Here is a 12,340-nt window from a genome sequence, read left to right as displayed (position 1 = left end):
AATATCTATTAAGATGTAATATATATATATATATATTTTTTTTTTTTTCCAGTATAATACATTACAGGATAGATTGTTAAAGAGTTTAACGACACACACGGGAGAAAGCTAACGTTTCGAGCAATACCAGGCTTGTACCAAAAACGTGATCAACGAGCGAACATAATTCGTAGAACCTCAGACTAATGGCCATCTGTTCCCGCGGTTCAAGTAATTACAGCGGTAAAGCGCGGTTCTTAATTCCAGCGATTAATCCACATTTCACGCGGTACATTCGGAATGATTTAAGAAATTTCACGATGAGACGACCGCGATAATAACGCGCGTGAAATGTAACGTTTAATTTGCCTCGGGCACGGGGCACGCACTAGTAGTATTAGACGAGAAGAGAGCGGCGATGTTGAGAATGATAACTAATTCACGCCACGTAATCTCGAAGAAAAACACCATTCCCGTTATACGCCACGTCGTAACCGGTGCACATTGAATAATGCTCGCATTATACGCGCCGAGGCTGCACATTTCGCGAGAACGTCAACCGTTTGCGCGGCAATTTTCGAAACGCGCCATTTATCTACATTTAGGATCGCCAAAATCCGACTTACGGATTCATCCGAGAACTGAGAAACCGCTGAAGCAGCGTTTACGCTGCCATCGTATCGTACGAAATGAAATGTAAAATAAAATGACGCGCGAAATACCCATGAAATAAATTACAAGTGTTCGTATAAAAAAAAAAAAAAAAAAAAAAAAAAAAAAAAAAAAAAAAAAAAAAAAAAAAAAAAAAAAAAATCTATTAATACATTACGTACATCGAGAAACACGCCACCGTTGCTCATGTTCCAAACACTTTAGAAAGAAAAATGTTTATCTTCAAAGCCCAGCGGGAATAGATATGCAGGTTTCCCAACTTCGGCCATCTGGGTACAAAGTTCCGTCGCTTTTCCAGAGTTGAGAGTTGAAAATTCGCTATCGCTATTGAATGCCATGAATAAAACCCTATTTACGTCTAAGTTTCAAACTAAGCTGCGCGGTTAGAGTGAAATTTATTCATTAATGAGACCACGCGTTTTCAATAAAATTCAAGTCAACTCTTTTCCTCCCCTGGAGTTACTCCATTTGTTTTTTTTTTTTTTGTTTTTTTCCCCGAATATCGCCCCGTGTTCCTTTTATCGCGTCTTTAGGGATTAATCGAGAAGGAAATTCGGAGCGCGGACGTCAAAAGGGGATGTTTTATTTGCGCGCGAGAGGCGTTAATGGCGCGCCCCCGAATGCATATCTCCGCGAAGTGCGTGGAAAATAGTAAGCGGGCCAAAGTGGAGAGCTCTAAACACTCTCTCGGTGGTTCTTGCGGCTATCATTCAAATCGTTCGAGCCCACTCACGCTCGCGGTACAACGTCAAGGTGTATATACCAGCAGCGGAGAGCATGTGCCTGCGCTATGGAGCGGCACAGCCACTTCAGAGCAATTTATTTCGTTCCTTCCCCGCGTCGAGATATCGTACCGTCGCGGAAAGAGTGATGGATGTTGGGGGCGTCGCTTCTACGCGGAACGTACGAAACACGCGGAGCGCCGTTAAGGTCGAGTGCTTCGGATGTAGGACACTTTATACGCTGCTCCCCTCCCCCTCGGCGCCCTCACCACCTTTGGATCCAGAGTCTCAACAGGCACCAATTTACCATTGACGGTATGTCCGTTTGAATTAGTTACGTGCGCGAGGGGTTAACAAAAGCGTCGTCGCTTTGAAGAACTATACGGGAAGAAACGATCCCTGGGGGACGGTGCGAGGGCTTTTAAAAAAAAAAAAAAAAAAAAAAAAAAAAACTACGCGAAACACGTAGTGTTAGTAAAACTAATGGGAAACCTACCTCCATTTTGTACGCACAGCCTTGTTATCGAATCTTGTAATTTTGGTAAACAAGGAGAAGTTTATAATAGAGAATCCGTTTATAATATTGTTTATATGTACCGATACTCCTGTTTATCTTACGAGAAACCGAGGTTAATAATAATCTCTGTTATAATAACATCCGCTAAAGCGAATATCGCAGGGAAGTTAATAAATGCGATTCTAGGAAGAAACGAGATCAATACTATATTTTTGCAAAGCGAAGATAAATGAGAATAATTTATATTTTATGATAAAGATCTCCATGTGGATACATCAATATTTCTTTATATAGCTGTATGCTGAAATAGCTACCGTCTTATTATTACGCGTACATCAAATCATAATATCCTTATCGTCTGACTTGTCATTTTACGTAATGATAATGTTCAATTTAACAATCTATTATTACCGTGACAATCTCGAGTGCAGGGATGTATCGTAATTATCCTAGTATATCAGAATGTTGTATCGTCGGAATACACGCACGATGAAGCGCGGTTACACGGCTGCAGCCGTCAAATCAAACTCGGATAACTACGGGGAAAAAAATTTTCTCGTTTCGCCGCACTAATAATTTTATTCCGCAAAAACGCCCAGTATTCAAATATTCAATATTCATATATTCGATGTGAAAACGTTCGCCCGGCTCCAGGTGTAGAACATGACGAATATGTGAAAAATTGCCGCGAGCTACATGAATAACGCGGAAGCGACTGTCCCTCTCTTTGCTCGGGAGGGAGATAAATTACTAGAGTCCAAATCAGCTGGTGAGAATTTGAATAAAACAAAAGTCTGTCGCGCGACGGCGTGTTGAAATTTCTGCGGGCTCGCCCCTCGCGTTGCCGTAAGTCCTGCACTTGTGATACGACGAACGTCGAAAGTAGAACTCAGCCGCCGACAAATCGGCGCCCCGTGTCTCAACTCTTTCGTCAATGCGTTATTTTTCACCTTTCTTCTTGACTACCGTCAACTACTTTCACGAGGTTTCCGCTAAATGAAAACGACAAAGGCCTCTGTGCAAAGCTGTTCTTTGTTGTACGAAAAGTAGGAATTAATCGAGTCCCCTTTTTAAGGAATCACTTTTTAATGAAATTCACAGAAAAGTATCGAAATTTTTGCTACTTAAAATTGCCTGACTGAGATATTTCGATCAATATTTTTCGCAATAAATAATTTGTGATATTATTAATTTCAACTTCAGTTTGCGGACTAAAGTTGAAATTAATATCTTAAATTACATTGAGACTTGCGTTGCAAGTCCAACAAACTTAACCAACGAGCATTTTATAAAACTAAAATAATTTACAAAGACTTACATTCGGTATTATTAAGCACTAAGATCCGTTTTTGTCCGTAAATAGGATTATTTCTATTAATTTATTTAAAATTCGATATGTGTACACAACACGAGAATCCATGCATTGACAGAGGAGTTAACAAGTTCAATCCGATCGATATCTTTTTATTCTTTTTTTTCATACCAGGTCAGTAGAAAGGGTCCGATTATACCGTTGATTAAAACGCGGATTAACAATCACCGACTCGGAAACAACCCTTTCTCGACGAAGGGAGAATCCTGTCCGCGAGTGGGAGAAGGTGTATGACCCGGTTGCAACCTCACCATCATTACGTATAACCCGTAAGCAAATATCTCGGCCTCCGAGAATATGCGACTTTGAACTTCGCGAAAGGGCCTTTAACCCTTGCGGTTTCGCTGTTACTAGGCGATCTACAAAGTACAAAGTGCATAATATCGATGTTTGAACAATGACTAGCCGCGAATAACAGCTTGACGGAAAGTCGGAATAAAGGCAACAACGACACAAAATTCCAAACCGCCATCATTTCTTTTTGAATTTTTTTTTATCTCTTCTGCGATTGTGCTTTCCTTTCCGCGTACTCAGAAAGAAAAAAAAGATAGCGTTGGCAACTATAAAAGTGACAACTACACAAGTTTTATATATTTAGAAAATATACATATGCCGTTAGATAACTCGATATCGAGTTAAATAACATTTTATTTTTAACTTCCATCTGTGTCAAAATGTATAAATCATTTCATAATTCATTTCTGTAGTTAGTTTCAAAGTAATCATCGTCCATATTAATGTCCATATGCATATAGTAAACAATAAACTAAATTTGAGTCAAATTTAATCCCTTCAAATCTGATTTTAATGGAATCAAATTTAAAACAATTTTTTTCTTAATTCAATTCAAAAGTACTTTAATAACTTATATAATTTACACTAAAAAAAATAATTTTTTTAAATCTTTACTATTTTTCCAACATGTACATTATTATGCACATTTCAGATAATGTAGAACTAAATAATTTCAATGGATAATAACTTGAAATTTAATGTGCATTGCAATAAGTTAAGGTCTGAAGGGATCAATACATTTTCTTCAGTTAAATTATTCAACTTCATCGTTTTAATGAAATTAATGACATATTGGAGCAGTGGCGATCTGAAGAATCGATTAAAAATTAACTCAAATCGAGTATAATTTAATATAATGAATTTAAGTGTAGTTGAATAAATTTTTATAGTTATTGCAACTGTAAAATAATTTAATCGACTGTATTACATGTACATTAGTTTATCCAACCATGTACATAATTGTACATGTAAAACATATGTACAACTGTCACCTTTACAGTTGCCACCACAATATTTATCTCCGAACGCAGGAAATTAATTTCTCAATATATTACTTAATTCTTGCCATTCTTGCTAAACAATCCGCTTATTAATTCACGTCGGAGACATTTTATTCACCGTTGGAGATTCGAGTAACAGCATTGAATCCGATGGCGATATCGAGAGCTGCACAGGCGCTGAGAAATACCTCGATCCACCACATAATGCACTGGGGCGTATCACACAAGCACGAAATAACGAAGAGAGAAGGACGAAGAGAGTAGGAATTGAGAGAACTACACTATGCGTCACACTGCGTGGCACTAATCACAAGTGATCACTCACCTAGCTGGACGTACATCTTCGGCCTGACGTTCTCCTGCCAGGCAGCCAGGGCGACGGTAACCGTCACGATGACGCACCAGCAGAAGAGAAATCCTGGTTGCATCCTGGGGGCGACGCGGAGGCTGGCGCGCCTCATCTTCTCGCGATGGTGTCGCAGCGGCGCACGGAACGATGACGTAGTGCCAGGGTTCGCAGTTTTCTCCGCGGGCCTTCACCGGGAACCACCGTACGCGAACGGCACACGCGAGAACAACGGAAAAACACGGGGAAACAACGAAATTCGGCGGGGATCGCGGACACGCACCGTCACACTGCGCTCCGCGCGCGATGGAGCACCGGTTCGTTCGGTCTCTCGGCCGAACGAGACGACAACGCCCGGCGACGTCGCGGCGCGCTATCTCGGGTACGCGCGCGTCTCGTTACTTTCTCTCCAACTCGCGAACACTCACTACGCCGAGTACGGGAGGTGCGCGGGAGATGCCGCGGCGGCAGTCACGTGCGACGCGACCACGTCGTTCCCCGTTGCGGTCGTTGCATCCACGGTCGTCGTCCACCAGCGGCCCGCCGCACGCATGTCTTACCGAGGACGGTCGGCCGCCCCGCAGCGGCCAAGCGGCACATTCACGTTCGAGGCACGCGCGCCGGCGCACGGCGTGGTGGACGCGCGAAAAACAAAAAAAAAAACGGATCGGAAAGTCTTCGCCAGCCGGCCACTCGCGTTCACGCGTTCAAGCGTCCACGCGCGAGCGCCGTTCCGACCGATCCCGTACGGCCTCTTCGTACGGAGGAGACAACTATAAACACGCACGTATCAACCGTCCGCGCCCACTGACGCTCGCCGTCAGACTGATGTCGCGACAGGTGACGCGCGCTCCCCACCAAGTCGCGCGCTCCCCACCGAGCGCTACACTCCCCATCAAGCGGCGCCGCTCCGCTCCGCACTACCGCGGGCGCAAGCGCGTACCGTGCTAGTAACGCGCTTTCTCTCTCTCTCTCTCTCTCTCTCTCTCTCTCTCTCTCTCTCTCACTCTTTGCCCTGGAACACCGCGACTGTATGCGTGATTACGCGTGACCGGCGTACGCGTACGCGCGATGTGCACGCACGTGGATACAGCGGTGAAACTCCACGGACCGTACGCGTAGAGAACGGGGAAAAAGATAGGGGCAGTAGATCTCTGGTGGGGCGAGAGTCGGAGAGAGAGTTGTGACACACCGGGCAAGCGCCGATTTTCAACCCCACTACCCCCGCAGCGCGATCATGCCGTTGCCGTCTTCCACGTCTTCTCGGTATCTGTCCTCGTCGGTATCTCACCGTAGCCACCACGGCGTCGCCAGCCTGGAACGAGAAAAAGAGGGATCGTTATCTGGGTCGGTCAAGGATACTTTAATCCAACGACGTTTATATTTTCTTGCGATTCTTTCGTCGCGTTGTCTCAAGATGTTTCTTTTATTTAAACCGAAGCAACGGAGTGTGTGTCGCAGATATTTGAATTTGTAATTCGTCGAGGATACACGATCTACGAGAATTCAATGAGGATCAAAAATATAAATTTTTTTTTACATCACGTTCTTGTCTTTCAATTATACTTACGAGAGAAAAGGGTGGAGTTTTATGAAAGATCTTACGAAAGAACCTACTTAAGATTTAATTACCAAGCTAATTGACAGATCAGGAGAAATGGGAGACCTCCAATAAGATCTTGATTAAAAAGGCCAACTTTTAAAATTCTTTTCTCCGACGGCGGAGAAACTTATTGCATAAAATCTCATTTGCGCCCTAAACAAATCGGATTTCATAGCCCGAAATATCTGGAAGCTCGAAAACCGCAAAGAGTCAAAGTGAACGAAGAAATCCGATTACGATTCGATTTCGCGTAAACGCACGCGCGCCCCCGTGAGTCCCGCGGGGTCCGGTGTGTGTGCGTGTGCGTGTGCGTGTGTATGCGCGTGTGTGCAAATAAGGTTTCATCACGCAGAAAGTCCCTGGCTGCGGCGGGATAACGAAATTATCCAAATGCGCCTGATTCGTCAGCGAATTTTATGAACGTATCCCGTATGCGCGGTGCGTAGCGACGCCGCCGACGTTGACACTGTTCATTAATTTGCCGAGCCAAGTGTAGGGTGGGTGGAGTGCGCCGGGATGGACGAACACCACCGGGGAAGGAGGGTATAGGTATGTTGCGCACCGAGACTCTAATTCCTACACCAATGATTGGACATGCCTGCACGAGGGAATTCGCCGGGTGTCCGCGACGTGTACACGCAATTTCACGTGGATATGCGTGCCGCTGGTATACGCATCTCGTCCACCGTTCTCGCTCCTTTTATCCTCGATCCGCTAAAATAGACGAGACACGTACACTTGCGATATCAACTTGCCGTGGAATTTTTAAAGAAATTCAAACTAACCTTTTTGAGGGAACTCTTAAATATTTCATAATATCGATCTTTTTATACTTTAATCCTCGACTCTTTTTATATTCCAGATATAATATACGTATCTTTAATATGATTATTCTAAAGGTTTCTCGAAACTAAATTGATAATTAAAACTGTGATATTTTTGTCCTATCGTATTCGTTATAAAGCTAACAAATAGTAAGGAAAAAGAGAAAACGTAAATATATGACGTGCAGCTTTTAAAGCTATATTAAGATAGGGGATGAAGTACTCATATAACGTATGTTAAGTCCTCATATGAATTTTCATGGCGTAATATTCACGGCGGTCGTTTATTTCGTAATTAGTACAACCTCCGAGCAAATGGAGTTATTCGACCATACGTTGTTTCATTCGCTTGGAACGAACAGCGACGCGAAAGAATAACGTGAAAGGTGAACTGCCAGTAAAATATTAATAAAAAAAAAATCCGTGACTGTACCGTGAATGTTACTATGGCGGTAACTCAATTTTACGATACGACTCAAAAAGTACGCTTTTAATTGTAAAAATAATCTATCGGCATCTCGTAGATTCTTCTTTGAGATACATATGGTTCGGTTAATATCAATTTGACGAAAAAATCTTTTTTTCCACGCAAACAACGATTTCAAACTTCGACCGTGCAGTTCGTTCGACATTCACGTCCATACTGGAAATGAAATATAATGGAGTATACAGTGTGAGCCATCTAAAGCGATAAGTGGCTATAACGAGAGAAGAAATGACACATAAAAGATACATGCGCCGCAATATCACCGTCAATCGTAGCGTATGTACGCGTTTCGCTTATAGAGCGATTTAAACTGACAATACGGCTTATATCATCGTTTCTAACACCTGCTTTAATCGGATAATGCTGTTACCAACGACAAATAATATAACTTTGCGTTTACTCATAATTTAAAGCACAACTGTTGGCATGTGTGACGTAATTGTTTTACTTTTAAATGTATTTTCCATGTTTGGAATCCATTTATTGCACTGAGAGGAAAGTTTTTGGTATTTGTGATAATTTACCATAATTACAGTTATTACTGCTATTATAATAACTACTTATAATAATAACTACATATATGTACAGTTTTATCAATAAATATATACAAAGTGTCTATAACCGTACCATATACCGATTTTCAAATAATGAACAATAGTTCTTATCGAAAATTTGTCAAATAATAGTTGTGTGATCTGAAGAGAGACAATTATTTTTTTAATAAAACAATTTTTCAAAGTTACGTCCATATATGTAAGATTTTCTAAAAAATCTATTTGGTTGATTTCATCATTATTTATCTCTCCCTTTCTTCAAACTAAACAACTTTCATTTGAAATATTTTTTATAAAAGCTACCTCCCTTCATTTTAAAACAGATCTCAGACCGTATATAATTAGCACCAAAAATGACTAATTATAGTTATTATTACTATAAAAAAATAGTTGCAATTACTATAATTTAACTATAGCTTATAATTATTATAGCAATAATTATGATAATACGTAATTAACATTAACAACTAATAAACATATTAACATAACACATATAATGCTAGAATTTTTAACCTTCCTTCCTTCCTTCCCCTTTCACTTCTTTCCTTCTTTGTTACTGATGTTACATCCAGAAGAAGCTAATTGCTAGCTCATTGTAAGCTGTTTGCGCGCACGTCAAAGGGTTAGTCGAAAGGATATTTCAACGGCCCCTCGAAGTAACATCGTAAGCAACGCTATAGACAACGTTGCTAATGAAAATGAAGAAACGGAAATTGAATGCGTCGCGACATGAAGACGTCGCGCGAACTCAAAACGGTAACCTACTCATCCATAAATGTGTTTCACTTTACGAAACTCACCATCACATCTCAGTAGATCAACGTGTCACTGAATTACTTGAACATTAAAAAGAGTTGTAACTCTAGTACGTATCACAAAGTGCCTCCTCCTCCGTTCCTGTGTGTTTCTATTTAAAAGAGATATTCTCATACAGATCCCAGAAGTAATAGCTACTAGGAAAAGGATACTCCGCATCGTGTAATTTATATCTATTAAACGTGTTTTTAGAATCTGATCTTCAAAATTGATTGAACGATATTTATGCACAATTTAACCATTAAATTTTCATTGAATCGTCAACCTAAAAATTTAATTTGTGACTACATTAATAAAACCAGGATATCTGACGCTAATTAAAAACAGGAATCTAATAGAAGTAAATAGATGACGAGAGATTCTCGGATTACACGATCGCTAGGGAGAAGTGGATTCTACGTCTTGCCTCTTTTCTGAGACATCTACTAGAGTAAAGATATGCAGGAACGATCGAAAGGGATTTGTGAAGACGTTCATCGGGCAAGCGCGAGAGGATGGGCGCGGCAGTTTCAGCGGGAAGAGGCGTAAAAACTCGAAAAGATTCGGGAGTAGCGCTCTGCAAAATATACTCTCGCGAAATTGTCCCGCGGGAGTGACTTCGTCCGAGTCGATTTCGCACGCGTTTAACATCGCACGAACGACGACGGAAAAGTGCCGGCAGGCAGTATTATCTGGGGGGGGGGGGGTGCTGTGAGAGGCGTGGCAAGGGACGAAGGGGGCAATAGGGATCGATAACCGAACAACGGGGAAAATCCCGGTGGAAAACGCGCGGGAAGCGCGGGATACCAATGTTGTCGAAGGGGAGAGATAGACAGACATAAAGGGGAAAGGGAGAAAGGGAGAAAGAGAGAGAGAGAGAGAGAGAGAGAGAGAAAACAAAACTCGCGTCTATCAGCGGGCATGAAACCAAACTCGATTAAGTTCAAAGTTCGACTTCCGGGGCGAGTCGCAACGGGGGGTAGGGCATGCAAGATGTTCCGGATGAAATTAGTTATATCGCTTAAGATGGATTTTCGACGAGCGCCCGTTCTTTTTCTTCTATTCACGACCGGAGACACGTGGAATCTCGCGAGGAATCTTTCTCGGGCAGCGCAAAAATTAGCGTAGATAAAGGTATCCGGAGTCTAACTAATCTCTCGTAAGGGCGGCGGCAGGAACGCGGTAAGGTTGGTAATAAAAAAAAAAAAACATGGTTAACTACCGACGAGCAACGAGGAAAATTCCTGCGGATAGGACGAGTGAGAGTCTGAGGAAGGGCGAGGGGATGGCTGCTCGTGCCTGTGGCAAGCTCTGCGCGAGCAAAGGGCTCGGAATAAAACTCAATTAAGTGCGGCCAAAGTTCAACTCCCGTCAAATCTTAAATAAAAAGGATTTTCCGGGTAAAGTTAATTAGCCCGCTTAAGTATTAGAGTATTTTTGCGCCGGTACGCGTAAGACAGATCTTTCGAAGGGAGATAGAAAAAAAGAAGAAAGGGACGCGCAGGGCGTTAACGATAATAGATATCCCAGATCGCCCTATTTTAGTTTTCGAAGTGTCGAGAAGAGTAGCGGCAACTTTCCTCCCCGACGAAGTTTCCGGCAGGAGAAGAAAAAGATATTGGATACGGCGAAACTTCCGATACGACCGATATAGCTCGACAGCTGAGCTCTGATTAAAAATCAATTAAAGCCATTAGCAGCCAATATTTAAGTTTCTCGCCAGTCTTTCGGTTCAGTCTCGCGAAATAATAGAAACCAATCGGTATGGCCCTCGCCGCAACGGCGGAATGTTTCCTCTCGGTGAAATCTGATTATACGCGATCGAGTAAAACGAAATATTCCGTAAAACGCCGTAAATATCCCGTCGATGCACCGTTATAAACACAACCGTTATACTTCAGCTGCTTACAGACGCGAACTTCCCCCCCCCCCCATTCCACTGCCCGACATGGACTGTAATGACCGACGATTTTTATTAAAAGGAAAGGAAAGAGGGAAGAGCTATATAGAAAGAGGGTAAAAAGTGCACGCGGCTGGCCGAGCAACGGAAGAAATCCCGCTGGAAAACGCGGGAGTACGTTGTTGCGGTGCTCGTTGAGAGTGAGAGGGAGAGGAGAGAGTAGAGGGAGGGAGAGGGGGAGGAGAGAGAGAAAGAGTGACTGGAGGATGGTCGGTACGCTGAAGGGTGTAGCAGCAAAAGTCGCGGCTGCTGCAGTCGAGCGATCGAAGGGCGTGGAACAAAACTCAATTAAGTCCGCCGAACTTCGACTTTCGCGGTAACGTTACACGAAAAACATTTTCTGGATAAAACGAGTTAGGCCATTCGAGTGCGGATCGCGCGCATGCCATCGGCATACCGCCGTCAGGCGTCGAATAAAAAAAAAATGGAGGAGCTAAAAACAAAAAGGAGAGGAACGGGAGGTGGTTGAAAAGATTACGCGACAAAACATGACGGAGAAGTATTTTTCGCGCGCGAGACAAACGCGAATAGCTCCCACATATCGAAAAAGCGAAAAGCTCCCACGTATTTCCACCTTTTTTTGAAAAGAACACAGCAACGCGGTGAGAAGGTACGCTTTCGAACCGTTAAGCCGCTTTGGCTCCGTTAAACCGAATTAAATAGTCGCCGGTGGAAATGGGAGTCGCGCGAATTTCTTTCGCGGCCACGAGCGAGAATGTGTTCGTCTTGAAAGGGCACTCTCACGGGTACTCCGGATAAAAATTCAGAAATCAATCGGTAGCGAACGGCGCGATTCGCTTTTTGCGAGTCTCAATGTGTCACGCTTATCGAAAATCGTTCGCCAAACGGCGGACGTCGGCCGGAATTGAAATCCTTTAGCGGGCATGGCCCGTGATATATAACTGACCTACAAGAAAGATATTTGCTCGATGAAAGGAGGGTGATACGAGAGGGATGAGAGAGAGAGAGAGAGAGAGAGAGACCATTCCTCCCTCTTTCCTCCCCCGTATACACAGCATTGCGCGGAGAGGGAAAATAGCTATATATATATATATATACCCACATTTATATCGCTTGTACGTGCTCAAACGCAAAAGTAATCTCTCCTGTCACCTGTCGCTCTTCGGTAAAATACTTGATGAATCCTCGCCCTGTGGAGGCGTTTTTATCGACGTTATCCCGAGGGAGAGAGCGCGTCGGCCTCTCCGTCCGTT

At 43.0% G+C, this 12,340-nt stretch overlaps 1 protein-coding gene across 4 annotated transcripts in view; it reads right to left on the bottom strand.

The window, feature by feature from the left end:
- LOC108751968 (semaphorin-1A) overlaps window positions 1-12,340 on the bottom strand; it is a 272,728-nt gene that overhangs the window by 210,102 nt on the left and 50,286 nt on the right. For all 4 annotated transcript variants that reach the window (XM_018492473.1, XM_018492470.1, XM_018492471.1 and 1 more), the window contains exon 2: window positions 4,883-6,218. In XM_018492473.1, the coding sequence (XP_018347975.1) occupies window positions 4,883-5,018 (136 nt within the window). In that variant the 5' untranslated portion in view covers window positions 5,019-6,218. The remainder of the gene's footprint in view (window positions 1-4,882; window positions 6,219-12,340) is intronic.

This window comes from Trachymyrmex septentrionalis, unplaced genomic scaffold (genome assembly GCF_001594115.1).
Source record: "Trachymyrmex septentrionalis isolate Tsep2-gDNA-1 unplaced genomic scaffold, Tsep1.0 scaffold53, whole genome shotgun sequence".
NCBI lineage: Eukaryota > Metazoa > Arthropoda > Insecta > Hymenoptera > Formicidae > Trachymyrmex > Trachymyrmex septentrionalis.
Note: the sequence above shows the minus strand (reverse complement) of the source record. Positions and strands in the feature narration are given on the sequence as shown.